We start from the raw sequence: 23,079 nt of genomic DNA on the forward strand, positions 1-23,079 counted from the left end.
GAGCAAAGCACCTTTTCCTCCCTCCTGATAGACACAGCAGGAAAGGATGCTCTTATGCCAACAAGAAGGTACTTCCAGTTTTCTTTCCCAAGATGCTGTGGTCAAGTCAGGGAACTGACAAACCTTTCCTCCCTGGTGGAAATGGCCTGTGCTCTGTGCATTAAAACTGGGCTTAAGGAGCTCACAACAAGCAGATGTGGGCCGAGGGTCTTAAAAAATCATTTTTTCTCATTAGAAAATTTATTGTGGAAAAACGGAAGAGTATAAAAAAATAAGCAAAAATTACCTGTAATCTACAACACAGAGAAAAATCTATTAAAACCTATTAAACCTATTAAATTTTTATTTTACTTTATTACTATCATATTTTTTGGCCACGCCACTTGGCTTGCAGGATCCTAGTTCCCCGACCAGGGATTGAACCTGGGCCCCCGTCAGTGAAAGCGCTGAGTCCTAACCACTGGACCGCCAGGGAAGTCCCTAAACCTATTAAAATTTTAAACGTGTTTCATATATCTTTCTATGTATTTCCTACAGGACCATTGTGTATATGAGCAAAGAACATTTCCCTTTTCCGACATTAAAGAAATGTCAAGGTCAAGATTAACTCCTCCCTGGTCGCACAGGAAATAATGAGCACAGGAGGGTGTCTGGGTGGGAATTGGGAAAGAGTTCGTTTTCCCCATCTCTGGACATTCTGATGGGCCACGCCTCTCTCTTATAACCCTCTGAATTGAGTTCTTGTTCAGAAGGTGTTCTACCTGGGAGCTGGTTGATAGGGGCAGAGTTGGGGAGCTGTAAGGCTCGACGCAAAGGCAATGGGGGCACAGGCCACACGTAGTTGCCTCTGCCCCGCTACAGCGTCTACGCTGCAAATTAGAAAATGGTGCCTCTGGGTGGAACACAGCTGGGTGATGGGCCAGCTCCCACAGGCAGAGCTCCAGGTGGGCACCGCGTGTGCCAGGATCCGTGGCCTGCTGAATGGAGGGTAGGCTAGGTCTCAGCCCCACTGGCCCCCTCCCAGCTCTTGCTCTTGCTGGGAGGGGCCGTGGCATGAGCAGAGTGGGGAGGTGACAAACTGGAGTCACCTGCCATGGAAAGAAAGTGACCCCATCTTTGTTTTCTGTTTGTTCATTTTAGAAGTAGAACTCACATACCTGTATTGGAAACGTATTTATTTTCCTAGATATCAGCGAATGCTCCAGCCAGCCTTGTCAGCATGGTGGCACATGTGTGGAAGGCGTCAACCAGTACAAATGCATTTGTCCTCCGGGAAGGACGGGGAGCCGCTGTCAGCATCAGGCCCAGACTGGTACGTAGCGGCTGTGGGGCTGGGGGAGGATGGTCTGCTGCAGAGAGAGAAGTAGGACCCTGGTCATGGGTCACCAAAGGCAGACCAGGCGGGATGTCCTCTGTTTTACATCCAAGGATCCCTCTGGTTCCCTGAAGTGGTTCTTTGAGATGGCGTTTAGTTCTTTTGTGGAACCAGAGTTTTGATCCTTCTTATGGAAGAAAATGCAAGTGGAAGGACTGACCCCACCCTGAAAACCCTCCAGATTGGGAACTTGGCCTGAGAAGCTCCCTTGCTGCCACCTTCACATGGTTGACTTTTCCTCTGCACGTCAGCCAAACAGCTTCTCCTGCAGATGCTCTCATCCCATCCTGCAAAATTCGTAGTTACTGACACAGGCCAAAGTATTTTCAGAGCTGGATGAACTAGACGTTCGACTGGTGATGAGGTTATGATCCACACTTGAGTCTCAACATTTGTCCAGCCTGAAGGTCTAGCTGTCACACTGTGGCTGTTTTTGCAGGTGCCAAGAAAATCCAGTGGTAAGGACTCTATGGCGGATGGGTGGCGGTTCTACACTATGCTGCAGCCAACATTTCTTATATAAGAAAATCAAAACCAGGACTTCCCTGGCGGTCCAGCAGTTGAGACTCCATGCTTCCGCTTCAGGGGGTGCAGGTTCGATCCCTGGTCAGGGAACTAAGAGCCTGCATGCCATGAAGTAAAACAAAAAAAAAGTCAAAACCTAAAGATGTCTTATTCCTTTGCCAGAAAAGCCTGAAGTGTCCTGTCTGACTGTCTTGATTTCTGAGTGGAATCTTGGTGGGGGGGTAGGAATTGGGTGTCCAGAGAGTACAAGCTTTGTCAATACTTGATATCCTCGCACTGGACCCAGCTCAAGGTCGGGTTTAAATGTTGTCCCCAGAGATCTGCTGCTTAATGTGTCTTGATTCCGTTCAGCTGAGTCACCCTGCTGCACTTTCTCAGGAAGAGCCCAGAGGCCCCCTGACAGCGCCTGTCCCTGGGGCTGCCCTATGTGGAAACAGGGCCTTCTTGGCAGCCTCACTGCTTCTCCCCCTATTTAGAACCAGGAAGGAAAAAGAAATGGCTCCCTTTCAACCCAACGGGGCTGGTCCTGGACACTGAATGTTCTAAGCCCCAACTGCCAGGGCTTCTGCTGTCGGGACCTTCAGGCAATTGATCCTCAGGCCCAGGGGACGGTTTATACAGAAATTATCCCCATGCCAGGAACATCTGCGAGGAAGTGGAAGGCAGGAGTGAGCAGGAGCATCGGAAGCCAGTTCACGTCCTCACAGGATCCATGAACAAGGCTTCTTGCTCACCTGGTCCCCCAGCCTGCAGCCTTCCTTCCCACCAGCTCTCCCTGTGTCTTTCCAGCTCCCAGTGGGGAGCCTCTCCGATTCCTTTTTAAAAAAAAAATACATTCACCATTTTTTTTCTATTGTAAAATATACATAACATAAAATGTACCATTTTAACCATTTTAAGTGTACGATGGTTCAGTGGCATTAAGTACCTTCCAACTGTTGTGCTACCATCACCACCATCCACCTCCAGAACTCTTTTCATCTTGCAAACCTGAAACTCTGTGCCCGTGAAACAGCAACTCCTCCCCTCCCTTCCCCCAACAACCATCCTATTGTCTGTCTGGATGAATCTGACCACTAAGAACCTCACGTAAGTGGAATCATACAGCAAGAGTCCTCTTGTGCGTCACATTACATTTACCACCGATTCCTTTGCGGTCTCTTCTGACCCTACGAGAGCTCTCAATCCTTTGAAAACTTTCAAAAACTAACACTTTTTTTTCTGATAAGAAAATTGATTTATGTCCTTAGTTACAACCAACAAAAAGCTTAGACACTTTAGGAAAGTATTTTAAAGATACAAAAAGAACCCTGAAAAAGAAGTGGTGTTTTAAGCTCCATAGTTTTTGTTTAAATTAATTTTTACTGGAGTATAGTTGATTTACAATGTTGTGTTAGTTTCTGCTGTACAGCAAACTGAATCAGTTATACAGATACATATATCCACTCTTTTTAAGATTCTTTTCCCATATAGGCCATTACAGAGTATTGAGTAGAGTTCCCTGTGCTATACAGTAGGTCCTTATTAGTTATCTGTGTTATATATAGTCGTGTGTATATGTTAATCCCAATCTCCCAATGTATCCCTCCCCCCTTCCCCCTTGGTAACCAGAAGTTTGTTTTCTACATCTGTCACTCTATTTGTTTTGTAAATAAGTTCATTTGCACCCTTTTTTAGATTCCACATATAAGCGATACCATATGATATTTGTCTCTCGGTGTCTGACTTACTTCACTCAGTATGACAATCTCGAGGTCCATCCATGTGGCTGCAAATGGCATTATTTCGATAAGCTGCATAGTTTTATTTAAACTACAGTGATCACGGCTAGAATTTTGGTGTTTTAAGCCTTTGTAAGTGAAATGCGGATTTAACGTCGCTGTGGTCCTCAGGGTGCAGTTGCGTGGCCTGCTTTTCGTGCGTCGTTCTATTCGGGTGCGGCCCCTGTCCTTCGCCCCTTCCGGTGGGCCCTGGGCCGACGGCTGGGTTTCGGTTAATTCCGTGCCTTTCCTTTCCCTACAACAGAGTAAGCTCTGAGAAGGGGCCACGCCCTGATCTCGGGGCTCCTCCAAGGTCAGGCCCAGGTGCGCCGGGCCCGGCACTAAGGGTGTCTTCTCCCCGCAGTCGCCCTCGAGGGCAGCGAGGCGGGGGACCTCGCCTTCAGCCGCGCGCCGCGATGCGCGCAGGTGGAGCGGACGCAGCACTGCAGCTGCGAGGCCGGATTCCACCTGAGCGGCGCCGCCGAAGACAGCGTCTGCCAGGGTAGGCGCGGGCTCGGCCGGGGGAGGGAGGCGGAGGTGGGGACGCTGGGGTTGTGAGGACAGGGTCTCCAACCTGCAGCAACCCCCACCGGGCGCTCCCCGCCCCGGCCTAGGGGCGGAGTGCGCGCGGCCGGGCGGCGTGGTCTCAGAAAGGCCCGCCCACCTTGCGGCTTAGGTAAGTGTGGCGCAGATGGTTGCTAGGACACAGCCAGTGCGGAGACATCAGGAGCGGTCCTAAGAAAGCCAGACTGTAGAGAAAGCAGCCAGGGGTCCCCGGTCTCCCCCCGGACACGCACACTCGTCTAGGAGAGCCTTCAGGCCCCTTATCCGCTCCCTCTTGGCTGGGATCGCAGGGCAGGTGGCAGGCAGGAGCCAGAGTCGCTGTGACGTAGACAGCCCCTCGCTCCCCGCACTCCGCCCCCCCGGAGTTGTGCAGGGGACTGGGCTCATTCTCTGGCCCCCTCTCGGCTTAGCTTTACTGACTGGCCCACTTTTGCAAACCTCTCCCGATTATTGAAGTTCCTTCTGGAAACAACTCAAACCATTGGTTCAAACCTTAGAACTGGCCGTTTGGTGCCAACAGCCTCATTTTACAGCAGCAGAAACCCTCCTACACCACTCCTAAAGATGAGGAGGGTTAAGGTGGGGCTGGGAACCAGGGTGGGAGTCTGGGTCTGCAGCCCCACGCCTTCCTCCCTGGGCTGCTGGGCCTGACTTGACAGCCTCTGCAGGGTCTCCCCAGGTAGTCATCAGCCTTAGAGGAGCTGGCCTCAGGTCGACCACATCAGCCCCCCGACTCCTCCCTTCAGCCCTCGGGGTCCTTGGCTTGGGACAAAGGGGAGCGCTCCTGCATGCTCTGCCGGGGATAGGGCTTGGTGGCCACACCCGACCCAGCCAGTTAGCCACAGCTGCCAGAGATGGTGACCCAGCAGCCATCCTGGGTCACGGTTAGTGGCCGCCCGCCTGGTGGCTCCTGGAGTCATACTGGGCATTTCTGTCCCCAGATGTGAATGAATGCGAGCTCTACGGACAGGAGGGGCGCTCCCGGCTCTGCATGCACGCCTGCGTGAACACCCCCGGCTCCTACCGCTGTGCCTGCCCCAGCGGATACCGGACCCTGGCCGATGGCAAGAGCTGTGAGGGTGAGTGAGGCCGCGGCAGAGGCAGGTGGTCCCAGACTATGGCTCTGAACTACTGGGGGAGGAGGAGAGGGCACAGGGCTCCTCCATGGGCTGACATGGAACCTGAGAGAACAGGCAGCTCCCCAGTGACGTCCTAGTGGGGCTCCACTTCAGGGCTCAGAGGAGTGGGTCACCTGGGACTAGAGGGAGAAAGCATCCAGACAGCCATCACCCATCATCCATCCATCCATCCATCCTTCCATCCCACAAGTATTCACGAAGGCCCACGTAGGATTATGCGGAGGTTGGGAAGAAACCCAGCCTCCAGCCCGGGAACTCACGTGTGAAGGGAGCAGAGAACATATAAAGGGCATGACATGAGCCACAGAGGGCAGAGTCCTGGGCCCTCTGGCCGAGGAGGAGGCAGGTCTGGGAGAAGTGTTGTGACCAGTAGCACTCGTCCGTGCCCGCCAGCACCTCTGTAACCTGTCATGGCCGGGGGAGGAGGATGGGATCCAGGGAGGGGAGTTCCCCAGCACTTCCACCAGGTCTGGATTTCAAATGGTTAAGGGCGACCGGGCTTCCAGTTTTAAGAATCAGTACTGGGTATTTGGAAAGTTCACTGCGTGTGGAGCAGCTCATTCCAGTGCCTGTCGGGCCATTCATGTAGTCCCGTCAGTGATGGAGGGGGTGTCGGGGGTCTTCACCCTCACTGGGTGTCCGGTATTTCAGATGTCGATGAGTGTGTGAGCCCGCAGCACGTGTGCCCCCGGGGTACCGTGTGCATCAACACGGGTGGAGGCTTCCAGTGCGTCAGCCCCGAGTGCCCCGAGGGCAGCGGCAACGTGAGCTACGTGAAGACCTCTCCGTTGTGAGTATAGCCAGGGCCACCCATGGCTGAGCACGTACATCCCTCACCCAGGCCTCCTGGGGGCTGGGCTGCATTCTTCCTTCGGCGTTCTTGGGAGAAGGTACAGTTCTGTCTGATGAAAGGTACGGAGCTGGGAGTCTGGCTTCTCAGAGCTCCCATCTCCCTTTAGAGGTTGCATTGAATGCACTGCTGCCCTGTGTACTTAAGAATGATGTTCTGAGCGCTCCCCTGCTGACAGGGAGGCCACTGGAGGGAAGAGGGCCATGGTGAGGTGGCCAGGAGGCAGGTGTATGTTACACAGGTTCAGGATAGGATCATTTCCTTTGTTCACATGGTAACTGTACACTTTGCATTATATTACTCTGCTTTTCCACTGCTACTAGGAAGTTCAATTTCTAGTAACTTCAGCACCTAACAGACTTTTTTTTTCCCCCAAAAGGTGGGAGACAGGCTTTTAAGGAGAATAACTGCAGCTATCACAAAGTACACGTTTTCTTCTGAGAAAGAGATCACAGGAGCCTTAGATTGTCTTTAGAATGCATTGACCTCACTCGTTTAGCTGCCTGAATTGCTTTTAAGGCTAAAGCAGATTAGAAGCAGCAAGAAAGTCGGTGGCGCTAAAGAGTGGCAGTTATTCACTGAGAGTGAAGATCTTCCTCCGGTGTCACGTAGTGCAGGGACAGAGAGACCTGTATGTCACAGCCTTTGGGGACACCCCCGATTAACATCTGGAAGTGCTATTTGACCTCCTTAACGGTGACGATCTGAGTCACCAGAATCGCTAAATTGCATCTGTCTCTTGCGTTGGACAAGGCAGAAAACTATCAAAGCACTTCCACACCACCCTGGCTCCACATGCCTGAGGAAGACAGGGTGTCCTGCTTTAAGAGTGAACACTGGGGGAACTCCCTGGTGCTCCAGTGGTTAGGACTTGGCGCTTTCACTACCGTGACCTGGGTTTGATCCCTGGTCAGGGAGCTAAGATCCCAAAAGCCATGGGGCGCGCCTCCTCCCCCCAAAAAAAGAACAGACACTGGGTGTTTAGAAAGCCCACCACATGTGGAGAACCACATTCCAGGATGTTGCCAGCTAACTGCTGGGGTCTCAGCACGTGTAGAAGGGGCACCTGGTTTGAATGCCAGCACCGTTGTTATTTAATCTTCCCCGGCTTTATTTTTCTGTAAAAACAGTGGTAATAGCATATATAAACATGCATGCACACCCGGACATACATATACAGGTGAGTCATGGCCAGGCCTGACGCCAGTCACACTCACTGGCCTGTGGCTCTGAAGCGCCCGTGGCAAGGGACCCGTGGCTGGAAGGGTCACGCTGGTGGCCTCTGCTGGAGGGCGGGTGGGCAGACAAGCCCCGTCAGAGCAGCCCCTCCTGACTTCCCCCAAGGCTGACGGCTCCCTACGTTTTGCCTCTCTGCTCCAGCCAGTGTGAACGGAACCCCTGCCCCATGGACAGCAGGCCCTGCCGCCACATGCCCAAGACCATCTCCTTCCATTACCTCTCTCTGCCCTCCAACCTGAAGACACCCATCACGCTCTTCCGCATGGCCACGGCCTCGGCCCCCGGCCGGCCTGGACCCAACAGCCTGCGATTTGGGATCGTGGGTGGGAACAGCCGTGGCCACTTTGTAATGCAGCGCTCGGACCGCCAGACAGGGGAGCTGATCCTGGTCCAGACCCTGGAGGGACCTCAGACACTGGAGGTGGATGTTGACATGTCCGAATACCTGGACCGCTCCTTCCAGGCCAACCACGTGTCCAAGGTCACCATCTTTGTGTCCCCTTATGACTTCTGAGGGTGCCATGGGGTCATGGTGTGCAGCAATCTGGGCTCATTTCTCTTCCTCAGAGACTCAGCTGCAGGCGTTGACTGCGGCAGACATCTCTCCCCACCCTGCCCACCGCCCGTCTGCCTGTCCCCCACGTTCCTAGGGCAGCGCTGCACTCTGTCCCAGGAAGTGGCACCAAAGCGCAGCCCCAAAACCCAAACTACTGCCATCACACGTTTTTCTGCTTTAAGGCCCTCCCCTTAGATTATGCACTTTCGCAAATTTTTTTTTTTTTAACAGAGGGTGGGCAGCTTTTCAAAATGCTGTGTTGAGGGGCACTGTGAGCTTGAACTAGCTAGGGAGGGAAGAGATTATGGCATGTGTCTGAGATGATTGTCCAGCCTCCTGTATTGTTATAGTCAAGCCTTGTTATGAAGTAGTTCTGGTCATGCTGAGGGTCAAATCATGCCCCTGTGCACATGGCATGGGATGGGGGGGCAGGGTTCCCTTCCACGACCCAGCACGTTCTTGTCTGCATTCCCCTCTGTGACACGCCTGCCAGCCTTCTCATCAGAGGGCCGTGGCAGGGCCTGGACCCCGGTGCAGATTCATCCAGATCAAGGAACCAGTGTTCACGTGTAGATTTTGCCTGAATTAGTTCCCTTTCGAGAACTCATATCTCAAAACGTAACCTGCTATTATAACTGAAGAAATAAAGTCTGTGGCTCATCCCTGCCCACCCTGCCTGTCCCCGAACGTGAGCTAGCCCAGTTCCTCCTAGGAGGGGGTACCTGGTCCTCTTCCTGTCTAGGCTGGACCCACTGGGATAAATGAATAAGAAAACACAGCCCTTTCCAAGTAATACAGTTTCATGTTGTTTGGCAAGGGGCTTCTAAAACTTTTTGTAAGGTACCACTGCAAACATATACCAAAGTACAGACAATAGAATGAACCCCATGTCCAAATCACCAGCTTCAACAATCAACTCACGGCCAATCTGGCTTCATCTCTGCTCTCACCCCACCCCATGATGATTTTGAAGCAGATCCTGGACCTCACATCATTTCATCTGTAAATATTTCAGCATTATCTCTAAACCGTAAGAACTTTAAAAAAGCATAACCTCAATATCAATCACACCTAAAAAATCAGCAGTTCCTTAATACCTTCAAATATTTAGTCATTGTTCAAGTTTCTGAGTGGTTCGTGATTTTTTTATTTGAATTAGGTCCATGCTCTGTAATTTGTTGACTCACTTCTTAAATCTCTAATCTGTAGCAGTGGTTCTCACGCTTTGGCATATATTGAGATAACCTGGAGGCTTGTTGGAAGAAGCCTCCTTTGTCCTTGTTAGAAGGTCCTTTGTCCTACAGAATTTCTCACAGTCTGGGTTTTCCTGAGTCTGTCTCTGTAGTGTCTTCTCTCTTTTTTTTTTAACATCTTTATTGGAGTATAACTGCTTTACATTGTCTGTAGTGTCTTTTAACACGGTCCTCTGTCCTGTTTATTTCTTATATATCAGTAGTTATATTTAGAAATTCAAGCAGACTCCAGTTAGGTTTATTTTCGCAAGACTACTTTATTGGGGGTGATAGGTTCTTCCAGGGGGAGCCGAATCATCTCTAGCTGCCTCTCTTGTCTGATGTTAGCAACTATTGATGATTATTCCATAGATCCACTACTTCTTTAGGGGTTGCAAGTAATATTCTAGTGCTACTGTTTCTTCGTTTATTAGCTGGCATACCTTATAAGGAGAAATTTCCTTTCATCAGTTATTTGGTTACCCTGAGGTTTGGTTTGTACAGGAAAGACTGGATAAATTTTTGACTTTTTCCCCTTTGTCAGTTTCCAAGGTGGTTCCCTGGCACCTTTCCAAGCTGTCCAGGGAGAGTTGTTTTCTTATTGGATACATTATGAACTCATGGTTTAAACATATTTGATATGTATGTTTCAATCCATTGCAGTTATTATCTTACCTGTCACTCAAATTGTCCTCTTTGGCTCTTGTGAATTGCTTCAAGTTGGCTGATTCTTTTTGACATGACCCTAGTGGTCTTTAAGAGTTTTGTAGTTATCTTGTATGACAAGATGTTTCAAGCTCATCTTGTATATTTTATGCTCCAGCCCTGAAGTTATCGATTTTTTTGCCCAGGGATCCCTGGTTCCTTTCAGTGGGGAATGGTCATTAGAGATCAAAACCTGAGTGTAAGGAGGGCTCACTGGTAGTGGTTTGGTCATTGTTTCTTGGTTTTAGTGGAAAGAGCTAGGAAATAAGTATTTAAGAAGAAACACTACATGAGTTTATACTGATACTTCCAATCCAGCTCAGGAGTACAGGGTTTTTCATGTAACCTCATTGATCTTACATCTGCTCTTCTTTCTCTCATTCTGAAGACCTCCTTCTCAAAATCACCAAAATAATTATACATTGTTTTAAATCCTCAGAATAACAATGCAATGATAACAAAATTATCATCAAAAAATTACTGAGAACAGTTAAGATTTTTCTTAGTTCTTTTTGTCCTTAGGGTTTCTGCTATTAGGGATGGACAATCAAATAACCTGGAATAGTTCCTCTCTCTGTGGTTATGCCCCAAGCTTGGATCAGGGTTATGGTTATTTGCTTTGTTTTGCTTAAATTTTTAGAGATTGCTTTTTTAATTTTTAAAAGTAATCGTGTAAACTATTTACATGGTTCCAAAGTCAAAGTCACAAAATGAGCTGTAATCCGAGAAGTCTATATACTAACCCAGTCCCCTCCACCCTACGTCCTCCTTCTACCATAGATAATCCCGTTTTTTCCATTTTACCCTTCCATTTAAAAACATATAAACACACGATAAATGATAGCATACTAATTCATTTCACACTTTCCTTGATCTTGCTTTTTTTCCTTAACAATATATTGAATATTATCCCATAGAACCAGATGGAATGTTCTCCTATAAAATGCTCCATTATGAGGACATACCATTGTTTATTCAAGCAGTCACCCTTGATTGACATTTGGGTTGTTTCCAGTCCTTTGCTATTAAAATACTGCAACAATATGCACTTGTCTTTTTTGCATTTTTGCCTTTCTATCTCTAGGGCCAATTTTTCCTCCATAAGGATTATACTACTTTCTATCCCCATGAACAATGTATGAAAGTTTGTGTCCCTAAAACCAAAGAAGGCCCCAGTGGTGTCCCCAGTTCTCACATCTGTGCATCCACCAGACTCTCCTTTGGAAGGACAGAGAAGCCTGAATGGAGGGCTATTCCACAGCTAGCCCACCCGCCTGTCCTGGACTTCTGAGTAGCAATTAACACTCACTAGGAAGACATGAGGGACAAGCCAACTGGATCACGGGCTCCTGAGGGATGGAAAGTTAGCTAGGTTTTGGGATAACTTTTAAAAATCATCTTATTTTAAAAATGTTATACTTACAACACTAGCAAACTAAGAGGAAAATAAGCCGAAAACAAAATATCACTGCATGGTCACAATAAACTGCATGGTCATGGTCACTGCATGGTTTATTGGGCATCTGAGCATGTGCCCCAAGGACAGACATGGTCAGCCTTGAATGGGTCCACCAGCCACTGACTCAGCTTTCACCAAGCTCACAGTGCAGGGAGAGAAAAGTGTGGACTTCTACGACTTTTACCTTGTACAATGAAAATCTGTAGGTGTTTATAAGCTGCATAAATATTCCTGGATATCTACAGTGTTCCAGGCACTGTTTTAGTTGTTCAGAATACAATGGATGAGAAGATGGACAGAGACCCTGACCTAATGGTACTCTTACACTATAGCAAGTGAGAAGATAATATATATACACAAGAAAAGTGTGTGATTTCAAAGAGGGATGAGTGCTGTGAAAATAAAGGCAGCAAAAGAGGGTGGTCAGTATATACTAACTGTATGCAGATGATAATCCATGTAGCCTAGGTGTTGCAAACACTGTGATCGTGTGTGGTGACAATCAGATTTCATTTCCTGGTGTTTGGAATTAGGACTCAGAATCTCAAGGGTCTGAAGGAAGTCGTGATGTAAAGCAAGGCCTGGGATGACCACCTTGGGCTCATCTACACAGGACGATGATGCTACATGGGAAGAAAGGAAACTTGCAGGGAGGGAGCCTAGTTCTGTGTTCTGGTTATTACTGCTGTATAAAATATCCCCAAACTTAGCAGCTTAAAACAATTACTTTATTATGCTCATAAATTCTGTGGGTCAGGAGTTCAGACAGAGCACAGTGGGGTGGTTTATATTTACTCCACAATGTCTGTGCCTCCCTCAGCTGGGAAGACTCCTTGGCTGGGGGCTGGGCTTACCTGAAGGGTCACTCACTCACTTGCATGTCTGGCCTGGGCTGGGATGACTCGGAGACTAGCATTGACAACGGGAAAACTATCCTTGGACTCTCCTTGTGGGTTAGCTTTCTCAGAGCATGGTGGCCTCAGAGTAGGCAGACTTCTGACATGGTGGCTCAGGGCTCTTAGAGTGCATGTCCCAGAAAACAAGGTAGAAGGCTGCATGGCCTTTATGACCCAGCCTCGGAAGTCACGTAAGGTCACCTCCGCCACACTGTTGGCTGACATAGTCACAAGCAGCCACTGAGTCGAGGGAAGTGGGCATGGACCAGTGACCTCACTGAGTTGAGTTGAACCGAGAGGTTTCAAAGGATTTTAGGGCCATGTTCTTACCGTGCCACTCCTGCTTTCCTGCTTAGGGCTCCAGTGCCTCCTGAAATCTGGCTTCCGACCTGTGGGTTTCATCAGATAGCCCTTTTGGGTGTTCTCTGCAAACAGATGATCCCTGTGTTAAGACAGGGTTTATACTCAGGCTGGGAGATAAGATCTTCACATATCTCACCAGGGACAATGGGAGAAGCAGAATTAAAGTCCCCAGGCATGGTGCTGCAGGTTCACCAAGCTCAGAGGTCGAGGGAAGGGCTGGGACCAGTTCATGGAGGAGCTGGCACTGAAATGGTTCTTACTAGGCAACTCTAGTGGGACGTGCAAGCCATCTCCTGGTATACTCACTCACACAAGGAGCATTGCCAACAAAATCCAGCATCAGCAAAGCCATGGGAAGGTCAGCTGACGTGCACCCAGGAGAGTATGACTTGGTGAAAACTGGGTTTGGGCTGACAGAATTTTCTGAGTCTGACCACCACCTTCAAATGAAAACTCAGATTTTCTCCATCTAGTTCTTTACCTCCAGGAAGCTCTTTAGATACACTTTTTAGAGGAAAAACAGGCTCCATGGTATGTATACCTTGCTGGCCTGAGCCAGGATTCACAACCGTCACGTGGTGGCACCTGGACAGTCTCTCGCCTTCCTTCCCTTTACAGTTGGCCGAGTGGTCAGACACGGTGCTGGAGATAAAGATCTGTTTCTTAGACTCATCTGTCCTCCCCACCCAAGCCATCAAGTTCCATCACAGGGAGAGTTTGTTTTGTTCCTCACCCCTTGCCAGAGTCCTGTGGGCTAAGCTGAGCTGTGTCCTCATTCCTGCCTTCCTGCCTTCAGCTGGCAGGCAGTGCCAGACTGGGTTGGGGACTGGGCCTTGGAAGCTGGAGAAAGGGCACCATCCTCTGAGGGGTCTTTCTCCCTCCAATGCTGGTTTTACAGTGGTTTGGAGCCTGCCCACGGGACAGATGTATCTCTGCAGTTACTCGGCCACGTGGAAATGCAACATGTTCAGTCCTGATCACTGTTTCCCTGAGTGCAGCCGGATCTTAGTGGGCAACCCCACATCCCAGAGCCCTGAGTGAGCTGGCCCGGGCCGACCTCCTGGACCACTGCCTGTGATGCTTCCAAATGCACCCGCCTCCTTCCTTGCCCTGGACCCTGCCAAGCTCACTCCTACCCTGGGGCTCCTGGGTCTGCCGTTTCCTCCTTGCCCTGCCCCTCATTCTGTTCTCCACTTGGGTGGGTTCTAAAGTCCCCTCCCCAGACAGGCCGTCCCAGCCGCCCTTGCCAGTGCTGCTCACCCATCGGCCATCCCTCTTGATTACCTTTCCCTGTTTCACTTTCTTCAAAAGTACTTTTCACTATCTGAAATGATCGTATTTGTTTACCTGTTTTCTGTCTCTCCCCATAGCATGAAGCCTCTTGGATGCCCATCCAATATCCATTTCCCTTTTCCACCTTCCATAAAGAAACCTGTTCTGCTCAGAGCCCCTTCCCTCCTTGTTATGAGTTGAACTGTGTACCCACACCCCAATTCTGATGTTGAAATCCTAACCCCTAGTACCTCAATGTGACTGTATTGGGAAATAGGGTCTTTAAAGAGGTAATTAAGTTTAAATGAGGCCATTAGGGTGGGCTCTAATCCAACAGGACTGGTGTCTTTATAAAAAGAGATTAGGGAACGGACACACACAGAGGGAAGACCGTGTGAAGACCCAGGGAGGAGAAGACAGCCATCTACAAGCCAAGGAGAGAGGCCTCAGAACTCAGCCTTGCTGACACCTTGGTCTCAGACTTCTAGCCTCCATAATTGTGTCTTGGGTCCTTTGTGATGGCAGCCCTAGTAAACCAATACACTCCTCATTCCAGCCTGTGACTCAGGGGAAGGCGATCACCCACCACCCACCCTCCAGGCTCCAAGGCAACCACAGTGAATGTCCCAGGCAGAATGAAGGGAACGGCTTTCTTATTACATGATTGGAAAGGTCTCTATCTTTTCCACTGAATAAGAGGGAATATGTCCTCACGGTTGCTGCTGGAAACCATTTTACGGACAATGAAAGAAGCTAGTATAAGGAAAAAGCCTCCTGGTGAAAGGCAGAGCCAAATGGAGCTGGGGTCCCAACCGAAATACCCCTGGAAACTTTCCTGCCTCTGGACTTCCTGTTATATATGATAATGTGGTTATGGTTTAAGTGGGTTTGAGATGGAATTCTTGTTGTTTGTAGCCCAAAGCATCCTGGATCTAACTGGCTGGAATCCCAGCTCCATGAGAGCAGGCATCTTTCTTTTTTTTTTTTTTTTGGCCGTGCTGGGTCTTTGTTCCAGCATGAGTGCTTCTCTATTTGTGGTGCGTGGGCTCCAGAGCACACGGGCTCAGTAGTCGCGGCTCGAGGGCTTAGCTGCTCCACGGCACGTGGGATCTTAGTTCCCCGACCAGGGCTCCAACCCGTGTCCCCTGCACTGGAAAGTGAATTCTTAACCATTGGACCACCAGGGAAGTGGTGCAGCCCCAGCACCTGCTCTCCCCGGCAGGTGCTCAACACTTGCCTAGAGACTGACGACTGGAGAACTTTAAATCATGAGGACCAATGTGAATGCATTAAGAGGGGCCACCCATCGCACCCACAAACAACTTGGCTTTGATTTCGTTTGTAAAGATCAGGGCCCTGAGGCAGTGGATTGGGGAAGGGACTATTAGAAAGATGAGTAGGAAGGCAACAGTAGTGAGAGCCTCCTAAAGATGGAAATCCTTCATGGAAACCCCTGGACAAGGTGACAGACAAGCCGCAAAATATTGGGTTGGCCAAAAAGGTCACTCCAGTTTTTCCCAATTGGCCAACCCAATAAAAGAGCTGGCGATCAGGGCAAACATGGGCAAATCTGGCCAAATCGCTCCTATTCTCCCACCTCTGGGCACTTCTGCCCCCTTGTGGTTCGGTCACACTACTGCAGGGTTCTTTCCCTTCCCTGATGGCATCTGGCCCCACTCAGGTGGAGGCTGCGCCCTCAGCTTAGGTGCCTACCTGTGTGACACAGTGAACTGCTGGCCCACGATGTCCGCAGCATGAGAAACATATCATCCTTGGTTGTTTCAAGCCACAGAGATTTTAGAGTTGTCACTCCGGCGTAACTATCCTGACTGAGGCAGGGCAGAAAGGGAAAAAAATAAAATAAGGCCGAATCCCTCCATCACTGATGATATCATGCTATGGACTGAGGGGTGGGATGAACTCAACTCCTTATACGCGCTTAACACCAAACAAACACAAAAGCCACACACACAAGTGATACCTTAAACTGCAAAACTGGGCTACAGTGGTATGTCTCAAAGGTGGAGGCAGGCTTCCCAGCCACACGGAGGAGTTTTAGGAGGCCCCAAAGGCCCAGCCTCGGCACTACTGCAACTTCTTGCCTCGGGAGCAGGACAGGCCTTGTGTTTTGGCGGGACTGTGTCCGCCAAAAAGGTATGTTCGAGTCCTAACACCTGGTACCTGTGAATGTGACCTTGCTTGGAAATAGGGATTTTGCAGATGTAATTAGTTAATTAAAATGAGGTCATACTGGATTGGGGTGGGCCTTAACCCAATGACCAGTATCCTCATAAGAAGAGAAAACAGATGCAGACGTACACAGGGAGAGAAGACAGAGGTAGAGATTGGAGTTAGGCTGTCACAGCCAAGAAACGCCAAGGATCGCCAGCCACCACCAGAAACTAGACAGAGGCAAGGAAGGATCATCCCTTGGAGCCTTCAGAGCGTGGCCATGCCCACCCCTTGACTTCAGACTTCTAGCCTCCAGAACTGAGAGAGAATACATTTCCGTTGTTCTAGGCACCGAGTTTGTGGTCCTCTGTTACAGCAAATGAACACACCTTGTATCCTGGCCTCCTCTGCAGAGCATCTGCTGAGGGTCAACCATCCCACCTCACCGAGGGAGGGGGCACCTCCATTCTGAGGAACTTGGACAGCCACCCAGTGCCAAGCACACTCTTCAAAAGCCCACATCCCAGCCTGGTCATCCTTTTCTTTGTCAATAATCTTGGAGCCCTTGCAAGTGATAAAAAAACGATCAACTTGTGTAATTCCTGCTCAGTTGAGAGTCAGAGAAGACCACTTTGCAATGAGTGCAGAGTCACGTTGGGGACGTTCAGGACGCTAATTTTGAAACACTGTGGCCTTTTTTCTTTTTTTTGAAAGAGAAGTTGACTAATTTTATAACCAGCAGTGACATAATTCTACTTATTTCAGCAGTAAGAGCTGAAACAAGGGGCTCAATCAGCATATTTCATAAAGAGATTCACTGAGTCCAGATAAAGGAAGGAATTTGGACTCTTCATCCCAACCCTGGATTATGAGCCTAGAAGACTGGACATGAAATCAAAACCATTCTCCCCTCAGGGTCTGCAGGATCAAAAGCTTCCTCTCGCAGCGCTCCTCCCCTCCCCACAGCCCCTACCCTGGGTCCCCCGTACCCCTACCACCTCTCCAGCAACATTCCTGCAGCAGCAGGAGAGGCGGCTCTCCCTGCTCCCCCCTCCCCCGCAGTGCAGCCTCAGAAGTCCCCTCCCCCACGGTCTACAGTGAATGAAACTGCTGTCGTTCACAGCAGGGGACATCGTGGAGCAAGTGAAGTACCAGATAGTCAGGTTCTGCCCTAAAAACCGGAATGCAAGGCCTGCATTTCCTTTTCCTCTGACACACACAGAAGGGGAACACAATTTATAAGTTAGATCAAAAGTAAGTCGAGGGACTTCCCTGCCGGTCCAGTGATCAGGACTCTGCACTTACACTGCAGGAAGCACTGGTTCCATCCCTGGTGGGGGAACTAAGATCTCCCATGCGGTGGGGCGCGGCCACACACAAAAAAATTGAGTCAAAAGAAACGGACAGGGAACTTCCCTGGTGGCGCAGTGGTTGAGAATCCGCCTGCCAATGCAGGGGACACGGGTTCGAGCCCCGATCCGGGAAGATCTCACATGCCGCAGAGCAACTAAGCATGTGCACCACAACTACTGAGCCTGCGCTCTAGAGCCCACGAGCCACAACTACTGAGCCTGTGCTCTAGAGCCCACGAGCCACAACTACTGAACCCGTGCACCACGACTACTAAGCCTGCGCTCTAGAGCCCGCGAGCCACAACTACTGAGCCTGTGTGCCACAACTACTGAAGCCTGCGCACCTAGAGCCCGTGCTCCACAAGAGGTGCCACCACAATGAGAAGCCCACGCACCGCAACAAAGAGCAGCCCCCCCGCCCCGACTTGTGTAGAAATCAGCAATTTTTTATAACATGGCTGCTCTCATCTGCCGATGCTGGACTTCAGCTGCAACATGTCCAGCCTCCAGCCAACCCTGCTCGCTTCAGACTGGCCCCCACAATCTGAATTGGCTCTGGCCAGTCCATCCTGTTACCGAAGGCAGTGGTTTTTGTATACTGACAAAGACTCCCTTGGTTTGTCTCAAGTCTCAAGTCAAGGGAAGATTCTATTAGCAACCAAGGACCTCTGTGCAGTCCTGAATGGCGGGTTTTTCCTCCAATTCCAGGGCTTGTTCCTATACTTGGTGCTCCTAAGTGTACAGTTATCCCACCCCTTAGATTGTCTAGTTGGTGAATATATTGTGCAGTGTTAAGTACATCACACCCATAAAGCTGTTTGCCCATTTTGTCTTTATTTCAAAAATCTGAACGAATGGCTAGCATATGCTTGAACTCTTGGTGAAATTTACATGTTAATAAAATAGTATACACCCCCCCCAAAAAAGAGTAGCCCCCTCTTGCCAGAAATAGAGAAAACCCATGCACAGCAACGAAGACCCAACACAGCCAAAAATAAAAAATATATATATAAAATAAATAAATTTATATTTAAAAAAAAGGACAGAAATTGCACAGAAGTTCCTTCAGAGTCGGGGCCTTCCCTGAATGAGAAACCATCCTGTCGTGTCCTCGGGCATCACGCAGGCAATGCCCTCCCACTGCTGGACAGGAAAAGGTCATTTCCTAGCATCCCTCCATCTCTTACTTGCCACACTTTGATAAGAGCGAAAAACTGCTCGGCTGCCAGCCAACCTTAGGGGGAAACCAAAAATTGAAACAGAAGCCACAGCTTTTCAAAACAGGCTGCTCTGGGACTCACACCACCCAGAAACTACACCCATTCAGAGCGTGAGCATCGCAAACTCTTAAGTGTAAACTCCTAACACCTGCTCACTCGCAGGGACAGGACCACCGGCTCTTCCAGCAACTCTGTACTTGACAAATTCTGCCCCACTCCCGCCAAGGCCATCCCAGGACTGACTCAAAAACCCTGTGTTTATCTTTCCCTAACTCCCTCCTGTTGAGCTGCCTCCAGTCCCCAGAAATGCAACCTCTGTCTTGATGCAGCAAATTATAAACCTGCTTTGTGGACCCTAAGGGGGTGCCGGGTGGTCTCTGACTGATGGGCACCAACCTCCAACGTGAGCCACCAGGGATCCACCTGCTCCCCAGATCCACACACACTGGTAGGCGGTGACCAGCTGGGAGGCGTGTGCTAGGTAGCTGGCGACTGGTACTAGTTAAGAGGCCCAAGTGTGGAAATGAGAGAAGGAACCATGCCAAGCGTGGAGGGCCCCTCATCCGTGCACACGCACACGCGAATGTCACACAGAGGGAGGTGTGTGCGCGCCGGGCTGACACACAGGGGACCCTGGCCGTCAGCCACTCTCCTTCCCTTCTGTCTGGGGACGTACCTGAGCAGAAGGACCCATCACCCCCATCTGCGCTGTTTCATGGTTTGGCCTCTACCACTTGAATTCTTAAACGTTTTAAGAAATCACTTTCATCCTTTTCACCTAAAGGGCCACCCTTCTTCCTATGGTTGGGGGAAATAGTTTAATGATTAATGACTAGTGAGTGAGGGCCTTTTATGTGCCTGATCCTCGCAGGGCATACAGCCTTCAACAAGACAGAGACACTGCACACCCCTTGTAACAGTTCCAGAATATCAGGGAGGGCAATTTAAGGGGTGTGAGGGCTGCTGAGCCCAATGGAGGGTGGAGGGCGAGGGGTGCCCTTGCCTTAAGTTCGCTAAAGCTGCCCCCGACACAGAGAAAATGTGGGTGAGGCCTCAGAGAAGAGGGAAGGCCAGTGAGGGCCTGAGGCCATGGACACAACTGCTGGCCTGAACCCCCATTTCTCACTCCTGCAGTTTGCCCTGGACGGTTCTGAACAGACCCTCGCTAATTCGTGGGTGGGCCCAGGAGGCCGGTTCCATGGTCCTTCACGCAGCCGCAGCACTTCAGCCACGGTAGCTTTTGCTGAAATTTGACAGAACAGAGGCCGAGGGCAGCAGCGTCTCCCCATCTGTTCCTCCTTCCCCTCTTGCCTTCTGGCCCCCCAGATGGAGGGGCCTGCACATCCCATTCGAAAGTCACGGTCATTTTCCCCCTTCTTTTTTCTGGTGCAGATCTAGCTGGAAGGCGCATCCCCAAGAGCACAGCCCTGCAGAGCTGCTGGCGGTCTTGCGGGAGGCTAGGCGGCTTCTGTTTCCTGACGGGCGGCTTGCATCACCTCCCCAGCTTGGGAAGAACACAGAACCCTTCACAGCTGCACAAGGACAGCCATTCAGCCCCCGAGACAATCAGGAATTCACTGGGACCAGGTTTTCCTTCTTCATGGACTGAAATGACTGTTTCATGTTCCTCTGGCTGAAATAAGGAGCATTTCTGTTGATTCCGGGTTCACCTAACTGAGCTCAGCTCCACGAGGAAGTTGAAGTTGGCTTGCAGTTCTCAGGCACACAGAAGGCTGAAAGAGCTCGTGTGTCAGCAGATATGGGCTGAATCACAAATCTGTTCAGGAAGTCCAAGATTAAAGTCCAGTTTATATTATTATGTAACAAACTTACCTGCCAAGCAACACATCCAGGCAAATAAATTGGAAATATTTTTGCGCAGGATACAGCTGGGATACAAAACTCGTATTTATTTAAGACTTATGTGAACGGCAAATAAGGCCACTTCTGTGGAACCACAGAAAAAGGCAGTTTAAACATTTGGAGCAGGAACGAAGGCCCTAAATACTCAGGAATGAGGAGCATCCTGCCAGGAAGATGAGTTCCTGGACCGCCAGGCAGGAAAGGGGGATTCTGAAATAAAAGGACCAGGAAAATGGCACACATTCAGTCTTCATATCAAAGATAAATATTTCTAAAGTACAGGCATGAAAAAAAAAAGTCAGATACTTAAAAGTGAACTGTTGGGGCTTCCCTGGTGGCGCAGTGGTTGAGAATCTGCCTGCTAATGCAGGGGACACGGGTTCAAGCCCTGGTCTGGGAGGATCCCACATGCTGTGGAGCGACTAAGCCCGTGAACCACAAGTACTGAGCCTGCGCATCTGGAGCCTGTGCTCCGCAACAAGAGAGGCCGCGACAGTGAGAGGACCACGCACCGCAATGAAGAGTGGCCCCTGCTTGCCACAGCTAGAGAAAGCCCTCGCACAGAAACGAAGACCCAACACAGCAAAAATTAATTAATTAATTAATAAACACCTACACCCAACATCTTCTTTAAAAATAAAAGTGAACTGTTGTTACCACTTCTGGAATGACAGACAAAGAATCTCTGAAACCTACTACTCCATAAAAGGCATGAGAGAACACTGGCAAAAACAGTGAAAATCAACTTTTTCAGAATTCTGGAAATTAAAGCCTTACAACAATTCAAAGAGAATTTACTCATGAAAAACAGCTGCATCTGGGTAAAATGCCTCGTGACAATGACTTGCCCTAACCTCACTCTCCTCTCCCCAGCTCCACAGCAGCCTTGAAAATCAAGAGCCCCAAAATGACAACTGAAAACCAGGACCCATAGTCCCCCAGACCAGGCAGAAGAGATGGGGAGCTCCTCAAAAGCTGAATTCACTCCTCCCTAAATGGTCTTTGATTTGTATGACAGTTCACACTACATTCTCAGGGCCTGTCTTCAGCTGACCAGACTCAAAAGCAATAAGCACATCCAGCATCCAGATCTTGGATTGTAACTACTACAGATTTTCCTCAACTTACGATGGGGTTCTGTCTCAATAAACCCACTGTAAGTTGAAAATATCATAAAAAATGCATTTAATACACCTCACCTACTGAACATCATAACTTAGCCTAGTTTACCTGAAATGTCTCAGAACATTTACATTAGCCTATAGTTAGTTGGGCAAAATCATCTAACATAAAGCCTAATTTATAATCAAGTGTTGACTATCTCATGTAATGTATTGAATACTGTACTGCAAGTGAAAAACAGGAGGTTGTCTGGGTACAGAATGGTCGTTAAGTTCTTGGTTGTTTACTCTCATGTTGCAGGGCTGCCCATCATGAGAGCGCGTTCTACCACATACCACTAGCCCAGGGAAAAGATCATAACTCAAAAACCCAAGCATGGTTTCTACTGAATGCACATCACTTTCACACCATCGTGTGTGAAAATCACTAAGTGGAACCATTTTAAGTTGGGGACTGTCTTCTCAATTAAAAGGAATCTGGGCTCCTTAGAGAAATGGTCCATTCAAGGACCGAGCTAGGAACATACAAAACAAGTCTGGAGCACCTCTTCCAAGTTCTTAAAGCTGTTGGCAGGATTCAGTAATTTGTGGTTTTAAAACTGAAGCTCCCATTTCTTCCCTGTCATTCTGGATACAGTTCTGGATACACGGCCCTCTCGAAACACGGCAGCTTACTTCAGGGCTAGTAGGGGAATCTGACACTTCTAATCTTTGACTTCAGGAAGAGCCCAGTCTCTTCTAAGGATTCATCTGATTAGTTAGGGTCCACCTGGGATCATCTCCCTTTTGATTAACTCAGAATCAACTGATTTGAGATCTTAGTTACACCAAAGGTAAAAACCACTTCATCTTTGGCATATAATTTAAGTTAACCATGGGAGTGAAGTCCATCCTACTCACAGTAATGCTCACGCTCAGCAGGTTATACAGGCTGTGTTCACTGGGGACGAGGAATCTTGGGAGCCGTCTTAGACTTCTACCTCCCACAGAGGGGGTAGGAAAAAGGGAGGATACAGGGAATCACTCGTTTTCATTAAAAACCTTTTTATGTTTTCATAATTCATTAATCCAAAATAAATCTCATAACAAATTTTATTTCACAGTAAATTTTTCCCTATATACATAATTTCATTTCACAGTAAATTTTTCCCTATATACATAATTTCATTTAAAAATTACATTCAACCAAATCTAAATGTCAGTAACTTAATAAGAGCCACCATTTTTAATGTACCAATAAGAAAAAATAACCTGCCAATGAAAATATGATATTCTATCAACTGTAAAGTGCATCCCAATTTCAGAGATGTCGACCACAAAAATAAATACACTCGTTTCTTACTGTGTGCTGCCTGCAGGAGCCCAGACGGTGAATACAGCCTCTGGTGAAGAGGGAGGTAAGTGGGGACCCGTGGC

At 49.0% G+C, this 23,079-nt stretch overlaps 2 protein-coding genes across 2 annotated transcripts in view; one reads left to right on the forward strand and one right to left on the reverse strand.

Annotated features, from left to right (window-relative positions):
- Positions 1-7,966, forward strand: part of FBLN7 (fibulin 7) — a 42,991-nt gene extending 35,025 nt beyond the window's left edge. The window contains 5 exon segments of the mRNA XM_060117780.1: positions 1,187-1,312; positions 4,025-4,162; positions 5,166-5,303; positions 6,015-6,153; positions 7,594-7,966. Of these exon segments, the coding sequence (XP_059973763.1) occupies positions 1,187-1,312; positions 4,025-4,162; positions 5,166-5,303; positions 6,015-6,153; positions 7,594-7,966 (914 nt within the window).
- Positions 7,967-15,745: 7,779 nt separating this feature from the next.
- The window catches only part of ZC3H8 (zinc finger CCCH-type containing 8), a 39,548-nt gene continuing 32,214 nt past the window's right edge, over positions 15,746-23,079 (reverse strand). The window contains exon 9 of the mRNA XM_060117430.1: positions 15,746-15,764. The gene's annotated coding sequence lies outside the window, so the exon portion shown is untranslated. The remainder of the gene's footprint in view (positions 15,765-23,079) is intronic.

The sequence above is a fragment of the Mesoplodon densirostris genome, chromosome 14, assembly GCF_025265405.1.
Source record: "Mesoplodon densirostris isolate mMesDen1 chromosome 14, mMesDen1 primary haplotype, whole genome shotgun sequence".
Lineage (NCBI taxonomy): Eukaryota > Metazoa > Chordata > Mammalia > Artiodactyla > Ziphiidae > Mesoplodon > Mesoplodon densirostris.